We start from the raw sequence: 22,196 nt of genomic DNA on the forward strand, positions 1-22,196 counted from the left end.
TATAAAGGGAAAGGGGACAAAAGAGATTGTAAAAATTATAGAGGAATAAGTTTACTGAGTATACCAGGAAAAGTATACGGTAGAGTTATAATTGAAAGAATTAGAGGTAAGACAGAATGTAGAATTGCGGATGAGCAGGGAGGCTTCAGAGAGGGTAGGGGATGTGTAGATCAAGTGTTTACATTGAAGCATATATGTGAACAGTATTTAGATAAAGGTAGGGAAGTTTTTATTGCATTTATGGATTTAGAAAAGGCATATGATAGAGTGGATAGAGGAGCAATGTGGCAGATGTTGCAAGTTTATGGAATAGGTGGTAAGTTACTAAATGCTGTAAAGAGTTTTTTTGAGGATAGTGAGGCTCAGGTTAGGGTGTGTAGAAGAGAGGGAGAATACTTCCCGGTAAAAGTAGGTCTTAGACAGGGATGTGTAATGTCACCATGGTTGTTTAATATATTTATAGATGGGGTTGTAAAAGAAGTAAATGCTAGGGTGTTCGGGAGAGGGGTGGGATTAAATTATGGGGAATCAAATTCAAAATGGGAATTGACACAGTTACTTTTTGCTGATGATACTGTGCTTATGGGAGATTCTAAAGAAAAATTGCAAAGGTTAGTGGATGAGTTTGAGAATGTGTGTAAAGGTAGAAAGTTGAAAGTGAACATAGAAAAGAGTAAAGTGATGAGGGTATCAAATGATTTAGATAAAGAAAAATTGGATATCAAATTGGGGAGGAGGAGTATGGAAGAAGTGAATGTTTTCAGATACTTGGGAGTTGACGTGTCGGCGGATGGATTTATGAAGGATGAGGTTAATCATAGAATTGATGAGGGAAAAAAGGTGAGTGGTGCGTTGAGGTATATGTGGAGTCAAAAAACGTTATCTATGGAGGCAAAGAAGGGAATGTATGAAAGTATAGTAGCACCAACACTCTTATATGGATGTGAAGCTTGGGTGGTAAATGCAGCAGCGAGGAGACGGTTGGAGGCAGTGGAGATGTCCTGTCTAAGGGCAATGTGTGGTGTAAATATTATGCAGAAAATTCGGAGTGTGGAAATTAGGAGAAGGTGTGGAGTTAATAAAAGCATTAGTCAGAGGGCAGAAGAGGGGTTGTTGAGGTGGTTTGGTCATTTAGAAAGAATGGATCAAAGTAGAATGACATGGAAAGCATATAAATCTATAGGGGAAGGAAAGAGGGGTAGGGGTCGTCCTCGAAAGGGTTGGAAAGAGGGGGTAAAGGAGGTTTTCTGGGCGAGGGGCTTGGACTTTCAACAAGCGTGCATGAGCGTGTTAGATAGGAGTGAATGGAGACGAATGATACTTGGGACCTGACGATCTGTTGGAGTGTGAGCAGGGTAATATTTAGTGAAGGGATTCAGGGAAACCGGTTATTTTCTTATAGTCGGACTTGAGTCCTGGAAATGGGAAGTACAATGCCTGCACTTTAAAGGAGGGGTTTGGGATATTGGCAGTTTGGAGGGATATGTTGTGTATCTCTATACGTATATGCTTCTAAACTGTTGTATTCTGAGCACCTCTGCAAAAACAGTGATAATGTGTGAGTGTGGTGAAAGTGTTGAATGATGATGAAAGTATTTTCTTTTTGGGGATTTTCTTTCTTTTTTGGGTCACCCTGCCTCGGTGGGAGACAACCAACTTGTTGAAATATATATATATATATATATATATATATATATATATATATATATATATATATATATATATATATATATATATATATATATATATATATATATATATATATATATATATATATATATATATATATATATATATATATATATATATATATGGACAAGGTACACAGTGCTTTAACCATACAAGCACACTGGACAAAATACCTTGGCACCCAGCCATCACTAGACGTGTTGATCCAAGGCAACCAGGACTCAGGCAGGTGGGTGGTTTAGCTATTTCATCTCATCCCTGCAAATTTTGCGAATTCTAAACATTGTAAAAATCTCTCGTCGGTCGATGCATGAAGGGGTTGAGATGAAATAGGTAACACCACCTGCCTGAATGCTGGCTGCCTTGGATCAAAATGTTTGGCTGGGCGCCAAAGTATTTTGTCCAGTGTGGCTGTGTGGTTCGTAGGTTCGAGTCTCCTTCGACCAGAGATTAGTGTTCGTGAATATATCGCCTGTTCTGCGGTTCGATTCCTCGGCTAGTCGAGTGTTGTTACTGATTAATACCACTCGTTCATGGTTACAATAATATGCACACGTTGCTCGTGAAGCTAGTTCACCAAACAGGGAGTAGAATGAAATTAGCTCAAAGTCACCCACGCCACCATATGTCTTCGGATGACGGTAAAACACCTAGCTCTGCTGGGTGCGTAGAAAGTGTAGTGTACATAATATCATTATTTATGTTCATAAACTTTTATTACAGTAATAAATCAAAAACTATGTACTAAACTTTGCATGTAATAAACAACATTATAAATGTGGATACTTGAAATAACATTATAAATGTTGTGGTACAGTAATATGTTTTAATAATATTATTGACTTTATCCCATATTTTACTATTTTTTATATTGTTTAAGTTTGTCATATAAATACCACATCAACAATTAATATTTTCTTATTAAAATAACAATGATTTATTATTTATTTTATATATTTTTGTTTATTTTATTTATTTACTAGGAACCATAAACTAATATAAAATATTAGAGTAAACTTAGTATCATCAGTAACTTACCAATAACTTATCATCAGTAACTTACCAATAACTTATCATCAGTAACTTACCAATAACTTATCATCAGTAACTTACCAATAACTTATCATCAGTAACTTACCAATAACTTATCATCAGTAACTTACCAATAACTTATCATCAGTAACTTACCAATAACTTATCATCAGTAACTTACCAATAACTTATCATCAGTAACTTACCAATAACTTATCATCAGTAACTTACCAATAACTTATCATCAGTAACTTACCAATAACTTATCATCAGTAACTTACCAATAACTTATCATCAGTAACTTACCAATAACTTATCATCAGTAACTTACCAATAACTTATCATCAGTAACTTACCAATAACTTATCATCAGTAACTTACCAATAACTTATCATCAGTAACTTACCAATAACTTATCATCAGTAACTTACCAATAACTTATCATCAGTAACTTACCAATAACTTATCATCAGTAACTTACCAATAACTTATCATCAGTAACTTACCAATAACTTATCATCAGTAACTTACCAATAACTTATCATCAGTAACTTACCAATAACTTATCATCAGTAACTTACCAATAACTTATCATCAATAACTTACCAATAACTTATCATCAGTAACTTACCAATAACTTATCATCAGTAACTTACCAATAACTTATCATCAGTAACTTACCAATAACTTATCATCAGTAACTTACCAATAACTTATCATCAGTAACTTACCAATAACTTATCATCAGTAACTTACCAATAACTTATCATCAGTAACTTACCAATAACTTATCATCAGTAACTTACCAATAACTTATCATCAGTAACTTACCAATAACTTATCATCAGTAACTTACCAATAACTTATCATCAGTAACTTACCAATAACTTATCATCAATAACTTACCAACAGAAAAACAAGGTGAATGATCTTCTCCTCATAACAGGAGTTCTCAAGAGGTCAATAACAGTCTTCTTGATCATTGCTTCTTGTCTAGTTTCATTCACAAGTTCAACGTTACTGTTGGTTACTGACAAAGTTCCATCAACAGTGTTACTGTTGGTTACTGACATAGTTCCATCAACAGTGTTACTGTTGGTTACTGATAAAGTTCCATCAACAGAACCAAACTGTCAGTAAGAATAACAAATGAGTGATTAATTTAAACTGATTCTCTAAGTCAAGATGTGATTCATAATTTAAACTGATTCTCTAAGTCAAGATGTGATTCATAATTTAAACTGTTACTGTTGGTTACTGACATAGTCACAGTGTTACTGTTGGTTACTGATAAAGTTCCATCAACAGAACCAAACTGTCAGTAAGAATAACAAATGAGTGATTAATTTAAACTGATTCTCTAAGTCAAGATGTGATTCATAATTTAAACTGATTCTCTAAGTCAAGATGTGATTCATAATTTAAACTGATTCTCTAAGTCAAGATGTGATTCATAATTTAAACTGATTCTCTAAGTCAAGATGTGATTCATAATTTAAACTGATTCTCTAAGTCAAGATGTGATTCATAATTTAAACTGATTCTCTAAGTCAAGATGTGATTCATAATTTAAACTGATTCTCTAAGTCAAGATGTGATTCATAATCAGTTTAAGTAAACAATATAAATAGTGAATCTAGAGGCACAATATTATAACAGGAATATACAAGTAATCTGCACATATGAAACTGATATTAATGACATATTCTGTCCTACTTAGGCCATAGTCTGTCTCATAAGTGCAGGTTATTTATTTTCTGAGAGAAAAAAAATACGTCATAGGCAAGTTACCTGGACGTCGTGAAGGTCCGTCAGATGTCTTGGTAGGTCAACATTATTGACTCTAGCAACTCTGTGTATAATGTTGTTGGCTTCATCATTACGACCCTCAGCCACTAACCATCTAACACTCTCTGGCAGTAACCTAAACAAAACTAAACTTTTATTAACAAGCACAATGAAAGGAATGATAAAATGTCTTTAATATTATTTTTGATTTAACAAATCCATATATATATATATATATATATATATATATATATATATATATATATATATATATATATATATATATATATATATATATATATATAATGTCGTGCCGAATATGTAAAACTTGCGATAGTAGGTAGACAGCAACCACCAGGGAGATACTACTGTCTTGTGGTACTAGATTGGTAGACAGCAACCAGCCAGCAACCACTGAGGTCAGTGGCCAGTACGCTGAGGTCAGTGGTCACCTGCAGTCATACCTGTCCTAAGCTCTGGGAGTTAGCGTGGGGTGTTACCAAGCACCATGGCTTGTTGTAGTGTTTTAGAATCTCAGGTTCAAGTGTTGAAGAAGGAGGTTCTACTTCTTCAGGAGGAAAATGGGAGGCTGAAGCTTCACCTAGATGAGTTTGTGAGTGAGTGTGAAAAGGATTTAGCTAGTAAGGAGGAAATGGTCACTAGCAGTGATAGTGGCAGCCGCTTTAAGTGGCAAGTAGTTCACAGTTAAGGATGAAGGAAGATTAGGAGAGTTAACACAGAAGATGTGAAGGTAGTAAATCAATTCTCTGTTCTCCAAGACGAGTTCACTTCAGCGGTTAGTGAGGTTAAAGGTACCACTGATTCCCCTGCTAATCAAGGTAAGAATATTTTAATAGTGTGCCTTCCAGGAGCTGGTGTTGGTGACATAGTCAGCAGGTTGGATAATATTATGTCAGGTAATGGGAACAAGCCCATTATCTGCCTTAGTGCTGGTGGTAATGACATTGGGAAGGGCAGGAGACAGGAGCTGCTGGATAACTACAGGTCAGCCATAGAAGTAGTTAGGCCTAAGGGAGGTATGCCAGTCATATGTAGCATCTTACCTAGAAAGGGAGTGGGCAATGCATGGATGTCTAGGGCAATTGGTATAAATTGCTGGCTAGACAGGTACTGCAAGGAACTTGCAATCCCATTCATTGATAACTGGGACCTATTCTCTGGCAAACGTGATATGTATGCAAAGGATGGGGTTCATCTCTCTGGGGATGGAGTGGTTGAATTAGCCAATTCGAATGAGAGGGTAATTAATGACTTGTCTAGAAATTTAAACTGATAGATTATAGAGGTATGAGTGTTTTTGGGAAACAATCAGATTGCAGTATTAGGGTTATTACCGGGATACCTCAGGGATATGTTTAAAATACAATATTCAAAATAAAGTTGCTAGTAATGGCAAATCAATTGATCAACAAACAAAGAGAGATAGCAGAGGGCAACTAGTGACTAGCTCACTTAAGGTTTACTATACAAATAGTAGGAGTCTAAGAAATAAGATAGGTGAGCTAAGATTACTTGCAAGTGTAGATAATATAGATATTATTGGTATAACAGAGACCTGGATCAACCTGAAGGATAGAGAAATGCCTTGTGAATGCAACATACAGGGTTATAAACTACTCCACACTGACAGGGTCAACAGGAAGGGTGGTGAACATTAAAATGGTATAAAATACCGACAGGTTGTTAGGTAAGGCACATATGCAACAGTTAGGTATCTTTATTTCGAAACGTTTCGCCTACACAGTAGGCTTCTTCAGTCGAGTACAGAAAAGTTGATAGAAGCAGAAGATACTTGAAGACGATGTAATCAGTCCATCACCCTTAAAGTTTTGAGGTGGTCAGTCCCTCAGTCTGGAGAAGAGCATTGTTCCATAGTATGAAACAACATGGAGATGAAGTGACAGGATGGAGCCTTATATAGCGCCAGGAGGTGAGACGTAGGCCACTAGTAGAACGCGGATGTTGGGAGGTCAGGTCCCTCTCAAATCCAGCCGTTCTCACAAGTAGAGGTTGTCGAAGTTGATTGCAGGTCTGTACCAAGATACCCTTGTGTTGCAGTGTCTGACAGATTGAACATTAAAATGGTATATAAATACCGACAGGTTGTTAGGTAAGACACATATGCAACAACCTGTCGGTATTTTATACCATTTTAATGTTCAATCTGTCAGACACTGCAACACAAGAGTATCTTGGTACAGACCTGCAATCAACTTCGACAACCTCTGCTAGTGAGAACGGCTGGATTTGAGAGGGACATGACCTCCCAACATCTGCGTTCTTACCTCTTCTAGTGACCTACGTCTCACCTCCTGGCGCTATATAAGGCTCCATCCTGTCACTTCATCTCCATATTGTTTCATACTATGGAACAATGCTCTTCTCCAGACTGAGGGACTGACCACCTCAAAACTTTAAGGGTGATGGACTGATTACATCGTCTTCAAGTATCTTCTGCTTCTATCAACTTTTCTGTACTCGACTGAAGAAGCCTACTGTGTAGGCGAAACGTTTCGAAATAAAGATACCTAACTGTTGCATATGTGTCTTACCTAACAACAGGAAGGGTGGTGGAGTGGCGATGTATGTAAGAGAAAATTTCAATTGTTGTCTTAGAAATGATATAAGATTAGAAACATCGAACACAGAATCTGTTTGGCTACAATTTCTCGAGTGTCGTGACAAATTAATTCTGGGTGTGATTTATAGGCCCCCAAACCTTGATGGGGAGTGCAGTAAGCTGTTATGGGACGAAATTCATAAGGCAACTAGATATGAAAATGTTGTGATAATGGGAGAATTTAACTTTGGACAAATTGAATGGAGCAATATGACAGGAAACCTTGAGTCTAGTGACTTTCTTGATACGGTTCAGGATTGCTTTCTAGAACAGGTTGTGACAGAACCAACTAGAGGAAACAATCTACTTGACTTGGTTCTTGCTAACAAAGAGTCATTATTTAAAAATCTTGAGATTAATGATGAGCTTGTGGAAAGTGATCATAAATCACTTAGTTTCAATATATCATGGAATCACCCAGATAACTGCAATCAAATCTCAGTCCCCGTTTTTCGCTTGGCCGACTTCATGGGACTGAAAAATTACTTGGGTGGGCTAAATTGGGATGTCCTGACTATGGGTCAGGTAGGTGATCTTGGTTGCCAATATGATGTTCTTCAGAGCATAGTTCTAGCTGCCAGACAACTTTTGTTCCGAGTAGGGAAATTAGATCTAACAAAAATGATCCCAAATGGATGAACAATAAAATGAAACATCTCATTAGTCAAAAGAGAAGCATATATAGGCGTATCAAAAGAGGAGATGGGCAGTTAAGAAATCAATATATTCAATTTAAAGAGAGAAATGAAGAATGGAATAAGAAAAGCAAAAAGTGATTATGAGCCTAAGGTCGCAAGGGATTCAAAGACTAACCCAAAAGTGTTCTTTCAAGTATACAGAAGTAAGATAAGGGACAAGACTGGCCCACTTAAGAGTAATTCTTGTCAGATCACTGACAGTGATAAGGATATGTGTGAAATTCTCAATACCTACTTCCTCTCAGTTTTCACCCAGGAAAATACTAGCGATATTCCTGAAATAATAGATTATGTAGAACAGGACGATCATAAACTATGCACGATTGCAATAACTAGTGACATGGTCCACAGACAAATAGAGAAACTAAAACCTAACAAATCCCAAGGCCCTGATGAACTGTTTGCAAGGGTGTTAAAGGAATGTAAAGAGGAACTTAGCATACCTTTGGCTAATCTTTTTAACATATCACTACAAACTGGCATAGTGCCTGATAAGTAAAAAATGGCAAATGTAATACCTATTTACAGGGCAGGTGACAGGTCCTTGGCTTCGAACATTAGACCAATAAGCCTTACCTCCATTGTGGGAAAATTTATAGAATCAATAATTGCCGAAGGAATTCGTAGCCATCTTGATAGGCACAGATTGATTAATGAAATTCAACACGGTTTTACAAATGGGTGTTCCTGTCTTACGAATTTACTATCATTTTTCAATAACGTGTTTGAGGAGGTAGATCATGGTAATGAATATGATATTGTGTATATGGACTTCGGTAAGGCTTTCGGGAGAGTTTCACACCAGAGGCTATTGAGGAAACTTAGGGCACACGGAATAAGAGGAGAAATTTTTTCCTGGGTAGAGGCATGGCTGACAAATAGGCAGAAGAGAATTTGCATAAATGGGGAGAAATCAGAATGGGGGCTCGCCACAGGCGGTGTTCCTCAGGGGCCAGTTTTGGGCCCATTGTTGTTCACAATTTACATAAATGACATAGATGAGGGAATAAATAGCGACATAAGCAAATTTGCTGATGACACCAAAATAGGCCATCCTAGAGCACTCCAGGATGATTTGAATAGACTGATGCAATGGTCGGAGAAGTGGCAGGTGCAGTTTATTATTGACAAATGCAAAGTTCTAAATGTTGGACTGGAAAATAACCATGCCACATATAAACTAAATAATGTAGATCTTAATACTACTGATTGTGAAAAGGATTCAGGAGTTCTGGTTAGCAGTAATCTAAAACCAAGACAACAGTGCATTAGTGTTCGCAATAAAGCTAACAGAATTCTTGGCTTCATATCTAGAAGTATGAATAATAGAAGTCCTCAGGTTGTTCTTCAACTCTATATATCCTTGGTTAGGCCTCATTTAGACTATGCTGCTCAGTTCTGGTCACTGTATTACAGAATGGATATAAATGCTCCGGAAAACGTACAGAGGAGGATGACGAAGATGATCCCATGTATCAGAAATCTTCTCTATGAGGCCCTGAATCTGCACTCTCTCGAAAGGCGTAGAATAATGGGGGATATGATCGAGGTGTATGAATGGAAAACAGGAATAAATAAAGGGGATGTAAATAGCGTGCTGAAAATTTCCAGCCAAGACAGGACTCGCAGCAATGGTTTCAAGTTGGACAAATTCAGATTCAGGAAGGATATAGGAAAGCACTGGTTTGGTAAAAGAGTTGTGGATGAGTGGAACAAACTCCCGAGTACAGTTATTGAGGCTAAAACGTTGTGTAGTTTTAAAAACAGGTTAGATAAATACATGAGTGGGCGTAGGTGGGTGTGAGTTGGACCTGACTAGCTTGTGCTGCTGGGTCTGGTGCTGTGCTCCTTCCTTGAGTGTAGGTGACCAGACTGTGGGCTATTTGGCTTATCCGGAAGGGGGACATGGACCTGCTCTGCATGGGTCAGTAGGCCTGTTGCAGTGTTCCTTCTTTCTTATGTTCTTATGTTCTTACTACCGTCCTGCCAAATGAGTGTAAAACAAGAACCTGTAATAGTTTTTCATGATGGTAGGATTGCTGGTGTCTTTTGTCTGTCTCATAAATATGCAAGATTACATGTACGTCTTGCTACTTCTACTTACACTTAGGTCACACTACACATACATGTACACGTTTATTTATACACACTCATCTGAGTTTTCATTGATTTTATCTTACTAGTTCTTGCTCTTATTACTTTTCCTTTTATATCCATGGGGAAGTGGAATAAGAATCTTTCCTCCGTAAGCCATGCGTGCTGTATAAGTCAAATATAATACCGGAAACAATGGGCTAGTAACCCCTTTTCCTGTACAAATTACTAAAAAGAAGAAGAAGAAAATTGTCAAAGTTGATGTCTGAATGTGCGTGGATATTGTGCGAATGATAAGAAAGTGATGATTGTGGATGTTAAGAATGAGAAGAAACTGGATGTCCTGGCTTTAAGTGAAACAAAGATGAAGGGGGTGAAAGAGTTTCATTGGAGAGAATTAAATGGGATTAGGTCAGGAGTTTCAAATAGAGTTAGAGCTAAAGATGGAGTAGCAATAATGTTGAAGGATAAGCTATGGCAGGAAAAGAAGGAGTATAAATGCATTAATTCAAGGATTATGTGGAGTAAAATGAAGGTTGGATGTGAAAAGTGTAGAGGAGAGAGAGAGGTTGTCGGAATTGTTGAGTGAGTGTGTGGGGAATTTTGAACCAAGTGTGAGAGTACTAGTGATTGGGGATTTCAATGCTAAAGTGGGTAAAAATGTTGTGGAGGGAGTAGTAGGTAAATTTGTGGTGCCAGAGGTAAATGAAAATGGTGAGCATTTAATTAAGCTATTTGGAGAAAGACGTTTGGTAATAAGTAATACATATTTTATGAAAAAGATGATAAATCAATATACAAGGTATGATATAGCACGTAATGAAAGTAGTTTGTTAGATTGTGTATTGGTGGATAGAAGGTTGATGGGTGGGTTCCAGGATGTAAATGTTTATAGAGGGGCAACTAATACATCGGATCATTATTTAGTTGTAGCTACAGTTAGAGTAAGAGGTAGATGGGACAAAAGGAAAATGGCAGCAATAAGTAAGAGAGAGGTGAAAGTGTATAAGCTAAGGGAAGAAGAAGTTTGGGTGAGATATAAGCAACTATTGGCAGAATGGTGGGCTAGTGGAAGTATGAGTATTCGGGGGGTTGAAAAGGCTTAGAATTGTTTTAAAAATGCAGTATTAGAATGTCGGCAGAAGTTTGTGGCTATTGGAGGGTGGGTGCAGGAGGAAAGAGGAGTGATTGGTGGAATGATGAGGTAAAGGGTGTGATAAAGGAGAAAAAGGTAGCCTATGACATGTTTTTACAAAACATAAGTGTTTTAAGATGAGCAGAGTATATGGAGAGTAAAAAGAAAGGTGAAGAGAGTGTTGAGAGAGTGTTAAAGGAGAGCAGATGATAGAGTGGGAGAGGCACTGACAAGAAATTTTGATGAAAATACGAAAAAACTTTAGAGTGAGATAAACAAGTTAAGAAAACCTAGGGAACAAATGAATTTGTCAGTTAAAAGCAGAACAGGGGAGTTAGTTGATGGGGAGAAGGAGGTATTGGGTAGATAGTGGGAATATTTTGAGGAATTTTTTAAATGTCGACGAAGAAAGGTAGTTAGTTAGTTTAATATGTTTATTATGCACCCGATACCCATCCTGTGGGCGGTAGTCAAAAGATTACAGAGGTACATAATGGGTCCAGGGACTGGGCCTCAAAGTTTTGATAGCTGAGCAAGTTACAGAGGTAATGAATTCACAATTTACAAAGGTAATGAACTCACAATTTACAAAGGTAATGAACTCCAGGTAGGTCTAGTCACAATCATGACAAGTTACAAAGGTATTTACAGATTACAGAGGTACACAATGGGTCCAGGGACCGGGCCCCAAAGTTTTGATGGCTGAACTAGGTACAAAGTAATGAACTCACAAGTTACAAAGGTAATGAACTCACAAGTTACAAAGGTAATGAATACTGTAAGAATGGTTACTTACGTTTATACATGGCTACAATCATGAACAAATTTTAGAGTAATGAGCAATTCACACTTCCACACCCGGTCACAACTGTAGTGAGTTATTGGTGCAAATATTGATTGTCGAGTCACACACACACACACACACACACACACACACACACACACACACACACACACACACACACCTGTGTCATTGACGTGTATAGTATGCAAAATTATGGAGAAGATTATCAGGAGGAGAGTGGTGGAGCACCTGGAACGGAACAGGAGTATAAATGCCAACCAGCACGGATTCACGGAAGGCAAATCCTGTGTCACAAACCTTCTGGAGTTTTATGATAAAATAACAGAAGTAAGACAAGAGAGAGAGGGGTGGGTTGATTGCATCTTCTTGGACTGCAAAAAGGCCTTTGACACAGTTCCTCACAAGAGATTAGTGCAGAAGCTAGAGCATCAGGCGCATATAACAGGAAGGGCACTGCAATGGATCAGAGAATACCTGACAGGGAGGCAACAACGAGTCATGGTACGTAATGATGTATCACAGTGGGCACCTGTGACGAGCGGGGTCCCACAGGGGTCGGTTCTAGGACCAGTGCTATTTTTGGTATATGTGAACGACATGACGGAAGGGTTAGACTCAGAAGTGTCCCTGTTTGCAGATGATGTGAAGTTAATGAGGAGAATTAAATCTGATGAGGACCAGGCAGGACTTCAAAGAGACCTGGACAGACTGGACACCTGGTCCAGCAAATGGCTTCTCGAATTTAATCCTGCCAAATGCAAAGTCATGAAGATAGGGGAAGGGCACAGAAGACCACAGACAGAGTATAGGCTAGGTGGCCAAAGACTGCAAACCTCACTCAAGGAGAAAGATCTTGGGGTGAGTATAACACCGAGCATGTCTCCGGAAGCACACATCAATCAGATAACTGCTGCAGCATATGGGCGCCTGGCAAACCTGAGAACAGCATTCCGATACCTTAGTAAGGAATCATTCAAGACACTGTACACCGTGTATGACAGGCCCATACTGGAGTATGCAGCACCTGTTTGGAACCCGCACTTGATAAAGCACGTCAAGAAACTAGAGAAAGTACAAAGGTTTGCAACAAGGTTAGTTCCAGAGCTAAGGGGAATGTCCTATGAAGAAAGACTAAGGGAAATCGGCCTGACGACACTGGAGGACAGGAGGGTCAGGGGAGACATGATAACGACATATAAAATACTGCGTGGAATAGACAAGGTGGACAAAGACAGGATGTTCCAGGGAGGGGACACAGAAACAAGAGGCCACAATTGGAAGTTGAAGACACAAATGAGTCAGAGAGATAGTAGGAAGTATTTCTTCAGTCATAGAGTTGTAAGGCAGTGGAATAGCCTAGAAAATGACGTAGTGGAGGCAGGAACCATACACAGTTTTAAGACGAGGTTTGATAAAGCTCATGGAGCGGGGAGAGAGAGGGCCTAGTAGCAACCGGTGAAGAGGCGGGGCCAGGAGCTAGGACTCGACCCCTGCAACCACAAATAGGTGAGTACAAATAGGTGAGTACACACACACACACACACACACACATATACACATATACAAATTCATACACACACACACATAAACACACACACACACACACACACACACACACACACACACACACACACACACACACACACACACACACACACACACACACATACACACACACACACACACACACACACACACACACACATACACACACACACATAAACACACACACACACACACACACACACACACACACACACACACATACACATACACACACACACACATACACACACACACACACACACACACACACACACACACACACACACACACACACACACACACACACACACACACACACACACACACACACACACACATAAACACACACACACACACACACACACACACACACACACACTCATACACTCACACACACACTCACACATACACACACACACACACACACACACACACACACACACACACACACACACACACACACACACACACACACACACACACACACACACACACACACACACACACACACACACACACACACACACACACACATACACACACACACACACACACACACACACACACACACACACACACACACACACACACACACACACACACACACACACACACACACACACACACACACACACACAGGAGCTTGGACTAGACCCCTGCAATCTCAACTAGGTGAGTGCACAGACACAAGATATTGTAAAAATTATAGAGGTTTTAGAGTAGGTAGGTTATGAGAACAGTATTTAGAATAAGGTAGGGAAGTTTTCATTGTATTTATGGATTTAGGAAAGGCATATGATAGGGTGGACAGGGGAGCAATTTGGCAGATGTTGCAAGTATATGGAATAGGTAGTAAGTTACTAAATGCTGTAAAGAGATTTTATGAGGATAGTGAGGCTCAGGTTAGGGTGTGTAGAAGAGAGGAAGAATACTTCCCAGTAAAGGTGGGTCTTAGACAGGGATGTGTAATGTCACCATGGTTGTTTAATATGGAAGGGTGCTGGGGAGAGGGGTGTGATTAAATTATGGCGAATCAAATACAAAATAAGAATTGACACAGTTACATTTTGCTGATGATACTGTGCTTATGGGAGATTCTAAAGAAAAGTTGCAAAGGTTAGTGGATGAGTTTGGGAGAGTGAGTAAAGATAGGAAGTTGAAAGTGAACATAGAAAAGAGTAAAGTGATGAGGGTATCAAATGATTTAGATAAAGAAAAATTGGATATCAAATTGGAGAGGAGTATGGAAGAAGTGAATGTTTTCAAATATTTGGGATTTGATGTTTCAGCAGATGGATTTATGAAGGATGAGGTTAACCATAGAATTGATGAAGGAAAGAGGTGAGTGGTGCATTGAGGTATATGTGGAGACAAAAATAAAACATTATCTATGGAGGCAAAGAAGGGAATGTATGAAAGGATAGTGGTACCAATACTCTTATATGGGTATGAAGCTTGGGTTGTAAATGTTGCAGTGAGGAGGCGGTTGGAGGCAGTGGAGATGTCCTGTCTAAGGGCAATGTGTGGTGTAAATATTACACAGAGAATTCGGAGTGTGGAAATTAGGAGAAGGTGTGGAGTTAATAAAACTATTAGTCAGAGGGCTGAAGAGGGGTTGATTAGGTGATTTGGTCATTTAGAGAGAAAGCATCAAAGTACAATGACATGGAGAGCGTATAAATTTCTAGGGGAAGGAAGGCGGAGTAGGGGTCGTCCTCGGAAAGGTTGGAGGGAGGAGGGTAAAGGAGGTTTTGTGGGCGAGAGGCTTAAACTTCCAGCAAGCGTGTGTGAGCTTGATAGATTGGAGTTAATGGTATTTGAGACATGATGAGTGGTTTTAGTGTGAGCAGGGTAATACTTAGTGAAGGGATTCAGGGAACCTAGTTATTTTATATAGCCGATCTTGAGTCCTGGAAATGGGAACTACAATGCCTGCACTCTGAAGGAGAGGTTTGGGATATTGGCAGTTTGGAGGGCTATGTTGTGTATCTTTATACGTATATGCTTCTAAACTGTTGTATTCTGAGCACTTCTACAAAAACAATGATTATGTGTGAGTGAGGTGAAAGTGTTGAATGATGATGAAAGTATTTTCTTTTTGGAGATTTTCTTCTTTTTGGGTCACCCTGCATCGGTGGGAGACGGCCGACTTGTTTATATATATATATATATATATATATATATATATATATATATATATATATATATATATATATATATATATATATATATATATATATATATGTCGTGCCGAATATGTAAAACTGGTCAATTAGCAAGAACTCATTTAAAATTAAGTCCTTTCTGAAATTTTCTCTTACACGTTTAAAGATATATTTTTTGATTAATGTTAATGTAAAAAAAAATTGATTTTGCACCAAAAGAATCTTAGAAAACTTACCTAACCTTATTATAAGAAGAACAATTTATATTAGCCTAACCCAACTAAATATATTTCACATTTGTTTACAATAATTTAATACTAAACAAACACAGTGAAATATATTTTTTTCGTTAGGTTCAGAATGATTTTGGCGAAATTATTGCATACACAAATTTTCACTTGTCCTATATGGCAAGATGAGCGTTGCTATTTAAGCCAAGATGGCAAGTTCTGCCTATTCGGCACGACATATATATATATATATATATATATATATATATATATATATATATATATATATATATATATATATATATATATATATATATATGTCGTGCCGAATATGTTAATTAAATTGGTCAATTAGCAAGAACTCATTTAAAATTAAGTGCTTTCTAAAATTTGCTCTTGTACGTTTAAAGATATATTTTTTTCAGTAATGTTAATGTAAAAATTTATAATTTTGCACCAAAAGGAACTTAGAAAACTTACCTAACCTTATTACAACAAGCGCAATTTATTTTAGCCTAACCCAACTAAATATATTTTAGATTTGTTTACAATAATTTAATACTAAACCAACACAGTGAAATATATTTTTTTCGTTAGGTTCAGATTGATTTTGGCGAAATTATTGCATACACAAATTTTCACTTGTCCTATATGGCAAGATGAGCGTTGCTATTTAAGCCAAGATGGCAAGTTCTGCCTATTCGGCACGACATATATATATATATATATATATATATATATATATATATATATATATATATATATATATATATATATATATATATATATATATATATATATATATACATATATTTATATATATATATATATATATATATATATATATGTCGTGCCGAATATGTAAAACTGGTCAATTAGCAAGAACTCATTTAAAATTAAATCCTTTCTAAAATTTTCTCTTATATGTTTAAAGATATATTTTTTTGATTAATGTTAATGTGAAAAATTTTAATTTTGCACCAAAAGGAACTTAGAAAACTTACCTAACCTTATTATAACAAGAACAATTTATTTTAGCCTAACCCAACTATATATATTTTAGATTTGTTTACAATAATTTAATACTAAACAAACACAGTGAAATATATATTTTTCGTTAGGTTCAGAATGATTTTGGCGAAATTATTGCATACACAAATTTTCACTTATCCAATATGGCAAGATGAGCGTTGCTATTTAAGCCAAGATCGCAAGTTCTGCCTATTCGGCACGACATATATACATGTTGCAGGTGTATGGTGTAGGAGGTAGGTTACTGAAAGCAGTGAAGAGTTTTTATGAGGATAGTGAGGCTCAAGTTAGAGTATGTAGGAAAGAGGGAAATTATTCCCCAGTAAAAGTAGGCCTTAGACAAGGATGTGTGATGTCACCGTGGTTGTTTAATATATTTATAGATGTGGTTGTAAGAGAAGTAAATGAAAGGGTCCTGGCAAGAGGCATGGAGTTAAAAGATAAAGAATCACACATAAAGTGGGAGTTGTCACAGTTGCTTTTTGCTGATGACACTGTGCTCTTTGGAGATTCTGAAGAGAAGTTGCAGAGATTGGTGGATGAATTTGGTAGGGTATGCAAAAGAAGAAAATTAAAAGTGAATACAGGAAAGAGTAAGGTTATGAGGATAACAAAAAGATTAGGTGATGAAAGATTGGATATTACATTGGAGGGAGAGGGAATGGAGGAGGTGAATGTATTCAGATATTTGGGAGTGGATGTGTCAGCAGATGGGTCTATGAAAGATGAGGTGAATCATAGAATTGATGAGGGGAAAAGGGTGAGTGGTGCACTTAGGAGTCTGTGGAGACAAAGAACTTTGTCCTTGGAAGCAAAGAGGGGAATGTATGAGAGTATAGTTTTACCAACGCTCTTATATGGGTGTGAAGCATGGGTGATGAATGATGCAGCGAGGAGAAGGCTGGAGGCAGTGGAGATGTCATGTCTGAGGGCAATGTGTGGTGTGAATATAATGCAGAGAATTCGTAGTTTGAAAGTTAGGAGGAGGTGCAGGATTACCAAAACTGTTGTCCAGAGGGTTGAGGAAGGGTTGTTGAGGTGGTTCGGACATGTAGAGAGAATGGAGCGAAACAGAATGACTTCAAGAGTGTATCAGTCTGTAGTGGAAGGAAGGCGGGGTAGGGGTCGGCCTAGGAAAGGTTGGAGGGAGGGAGTAAAGGAGGTTTTGTGTGTGAGGGGCTTGGACTTCCAGCAGGCATGCGTGAGCGTGTTTGATAGGAGTGAATGGAGACAAATGGTTTTTAATACTTGACGTGATGTTGGAGTGTGAGCAAAGTAACATTTATGAAGGGGTTCAGGGAAACCGGCAGGCCGGACTTGAGTCCTGGAGATGGGAAGTACAGTGCCTGCACTCTGAAGGAGGGGTGTTAATGTTGCAGTTTAAAAACTGTAGTGTAAAGCACCCTTCTGGCAAGACAGTGATGGTGTGAATGATGGTGAAAGTTTTTCTTTTTCGGGCCACCCTGCCTTGGTGGGAATCGGCCAGTGTGATATATATATATATATATATATATATATATATATATATATATATATATATATATATATATATATATATATATATATATATATATATATATATATACAGTGGTCCCTCGTTGTTCGTAATTAATCCATTCCTGGAGCCGTTATTATAAACGAAATTTACGATTTACGAATCAATTTTCCCCATAAGAAATAATGTAAATACAATTAATCCGTTCCTGACACCCAGAAGTATTAAAACAAAAAACATTTTTACATGAAATATACATGTAGTACATAAACAATACAATGGGAAATGATGAATGAAACATTAACAGCATAACACTTACCTTTATTGGAGATTTTTCTTAGTGTATGTGAGACTGGAGGAGGAGAGAGAGTGGATTGTTTATAGTTTGGAAGGGGAATCCCCTTCCAGCAACACCTCAGGTACCATTTGCTTTTCTGGGGTTGCTTGTCTTCTCTGTTTCTTAATGCCACTAGGACCACCTTGAGAGTCACTGGAGTCCTGTCTCGCAAAATAACTGTGGAGAGAGCTCTGTTTCTGGCGTCTCTTTAACACTTCCCTAAATGGCCCAAGACTTTGTCACTGTACATGTTGCCAACCTGGCTTGCAACAACCTTGTTAGGGTGATGTTTCTCCATAAAGCTTTCCATCTTTCCCCACATAGTAAAAATCTCTTTAATTTCTGAAGAAGGCACCTTCTTCCATCTCTCTTCCTCCTCCTCTGCAGCAAAATTCTGAGCTGCGATGTGTTGCTCTTCCTGCTGAAGCTCTTGCAGCTCCTCAGTGGTGAGCTCTTCATTGTGGTCTTCCACCAATTCTTCCACATCCTCCAAACTCACATCCAACCCCATGGAACTCCTCAGTGCCACAATTGATTTACAACAGACATAGGCTCATTAGGGTCAGTCCCAAATTCTTCAAAATCCCTCTTGTCGACACAATCTGGCCACAATTTCCTCCAGGCAGAGTTCAAAGTCCTGGTAGTCACTCCCTCCCAAGCCATCAAAAAAAATATAAGGGTTATGCAGTGGAGGATGCTGAAGTGTTCTCTCCAAAATTCCCTTAGGGTCAAGTGAGTGTCTGTGGTCACAGTCAAGCACCTGTGAAACATTGCTTATGTGTAGAGTTTTTTAAAGTTTGCAATAACCTGCTGGTCCATGGGTTGGAGGAGAGGAGTGGTATTCGGGGGCAAGAACTTTACTGTGATGAACCCAAACTCCTCGAAAATTAGGTCATCCAAGTTTGGAGGATGAGCAGGTGCATTGTCCATTACTAGCAGGCACTTGAGATCCAATTTCTTTTCCAGGAGATACTCCTTCACACTAGGGCCAAACACTTCATTGAACCACTCGACGAAAATTTCCCTCGTGACCCATGCCTTACTATTAGATTTTCAAAACACACACAATTTACTCTTCATAACATTGTTTTTCCTGAACACTCTGGGATTTTCAGAATGGTACACTAGTAATGGCTTCACTTTGAAATCCCCACTAGCATTAGCACAGAACATTAGTGTCAGCCTGTCTTTCATAGGCTTGTGTCCTGGCATTGCCTTTTCCTCTTGTGTAATGAAGGTCCTCTTTGGCATTTTCTTCCAAAAGAGGCCTGTTTCGTCACAATTGAACACTTGTTCAGGTTTCAGTCCTTCAACCTCTATGTACTCCTGGAATTCATGCACGTATTTTTCAGGTAAGACACATATGCAACAGTTAGGTATCTTTATTATGAAACGTTTCGCCTACACAGTAGGCTTCTTCAGTCGAGTACAGAAAAGTTGATAGAAGCAGAAGATACTTGAAGACGATGTAATCAGTCCATCACCCTTAAAGTTTTGAGGTGGTCAGTCCCTCAGTCTGGAGAAGAGCATTGTTCCATAGTATGAAACAATATGGAGATGAAGTGACAGGATGGAGCCTTATATAGCGCCAAGAGGTGAGACGTAGGTCACTAGAAGAGGTAAGAACTCAGATGTTGAGAGGTCAGGTCCCTCTCAAATCCAGCCGCTCTCACTAGTGGAAGTTGTCGAAGTTGATTGCAGGTCTGTACCAAGATACCCTTGTGTTGCAGTGTCTGACAGATTGAACATTAAAATGGTATAAAATACCGACAGGTTGTCAGGTAAGACACATATGCAACAGTTAGGTATCTTTATTATGAAACGTTTCGCCTACACAGTAGGCTTCTTCAGTCGAGTACAGAAAAGTTGATAGATGCAGACACTGCAACACAAGGGTATCTTGGTACAGACCTGCAATCAACTTCGACAACTTCCACTAGTGAGAGCGGCTGGATTTGAGAGGGACCTGACCTCTCAACATCTGAGTTCTTACCTCTTCTAGTGACCTACGTCCCACCTCTTGGCGCTATATAAGGCTCCATCCTGTCACTTCATCTCCATATTGTTTCATACTATGGAACAGTGCTCTTCTCCAGACTGAGGGACTGACCACCTCAAAACTTTAAGGGTGATGGACTGATTACATCGTCTTCAAGTATCTTCTGCTTCTATCAACTTTTCTGTACTCGACTGAAGAAGCCTACTGTGTAGGCGAAACGTTTCATAATAAAGATACCTAACTGTTGCATATGTGTCTTACCTAACAACCTGTCGGTATTTTATAACATTTTAATGTTCACATATTTTTCAGCCGCCTTGTGGTCCGAACTGGCAGCCTCACCATGCCTTACCACACTGAGTATGCCAGTACGGTTCTTAAATCTCTCAAACCAGCCTTTGCTGGCCTTAAATTCACTCACTTCTCCACTATTTGCAGGCAATTTCTTCACCAAATCTTCATGCAACTGCCTAGCCTTTTCTCAAATAAACGAAGTCATAAGAGTATCTCCTGCTAATTGTTTCTCATTTATCCACACCAATAATAACTACTCAACCTCTTCCAGTACTGGTGATCTCATTTTTGTCAGCATAGTTACTCCCTTTGCAACAACAGCATCCTATATTTAATTTTTCTTGGCCAATATGGAACATAAGGTTGTGTAGGGTTTCTTATACATCCTGGACAGTTCGGCCACACTTGTACCACTTTCACATTGTTCAATGATGATTTTCTTAAATTCAATCGTATTTCTCACCTTCTTTACCACAGGCTTGGCACTAGGAGCTTTTTCTGGAGCCATGGTAGCTTATTTAGTACTTGCAAGCACTAAAATAAATGGAATATTATGAAATATTTCGCTGGAGCACGTGAGGGGACCTTCGCTCACTGGTAAACAATGCCAGACTGGCTGCCGCCCTGGCTCACGCCGTGGGTACGCGTCCCGGACGAACTACGACTCGCGAGTCAACCTATGAAAAGCGAGTCCATGTTTATACAAAAATACCTCTATGATTGGCGAATTTTACGATTGCCGGGAACTACGAAAAGCGGGGGACCACTGAATATATATATATATATATATATATATATATATATATATATATATATATATATATATATATATATATATATATATATATATATATATATATATATATGTTGTGCCGAATAGGCAGAACTTGCGATCTTGGCTTAAATAGCAACGCTCATCTTGCCATATAGGACAAGTGAAAATTTGTGTATGCAATAATTTCGCCAAAATTATTCTGAACCTAACGAGAAAAATATATTTCACTGTATTTGTTTAGTATTAAATTACTGTAAACGTATCTAAAATATATTTAGTTGGGTTAGGCTAAAATAAATTGCGCTTGTTATAATAAGGTTAGGTAAGTTTTCTAAGATTCTTTTGGTGCAAAATTATATTTTTTTATATTAACATTAATGGAAAAAATATATCTCTAAACGTATAAGAGAAAATTTTAGAAAGGACTTAATTTTAAAGGAGT

General features: G+C 38.2%; 1 protein-coding gene across 1 annotated transcript in view; it reads right to left on the bottom strand.

Moving 5' to 3' along the window:
• LOC128705166 (organic cation transporter protein-like) overlaps nucleotides 1-22,196 on the bottom strand; it is a 131,413-nt gene that overhangs the window by 16,757 nt on the left and 92,460 nt on the right. Inside the window, exons 6-7 of the mRNA XM_070104238.1 lie at nucleotides 4,513-4,645; nucleotides 3,628-3,851 (exon numbers count right to left, since the gene is read on the bottom strand). Coding sequence (XP_069960339.1) covers nucleotides 3,628-3,851; nucleotides 4,513-4,645 — 357 coding nt within the window. The remainder of the gene's footprint in view (nucleotides 1-3,627; nucleotides 3,852-4,512; nucleotides 4,646-22,196) is intronic.

Source organism: Cherax quadricarinatus, chromosome 89, assembly GCF_038502225.1.
Source record: "Cherax quadricarinatus isolate ZL_2023a chromosome 89, ASM3850222v1, whole genome shotgun sequence".
Lineage (NCBI taxonomy): Eukaryota > Metazoa > Arthropoda > Malacostraca > Decapoda > Parastacidae > Cherax > Cherax quadricarinatus.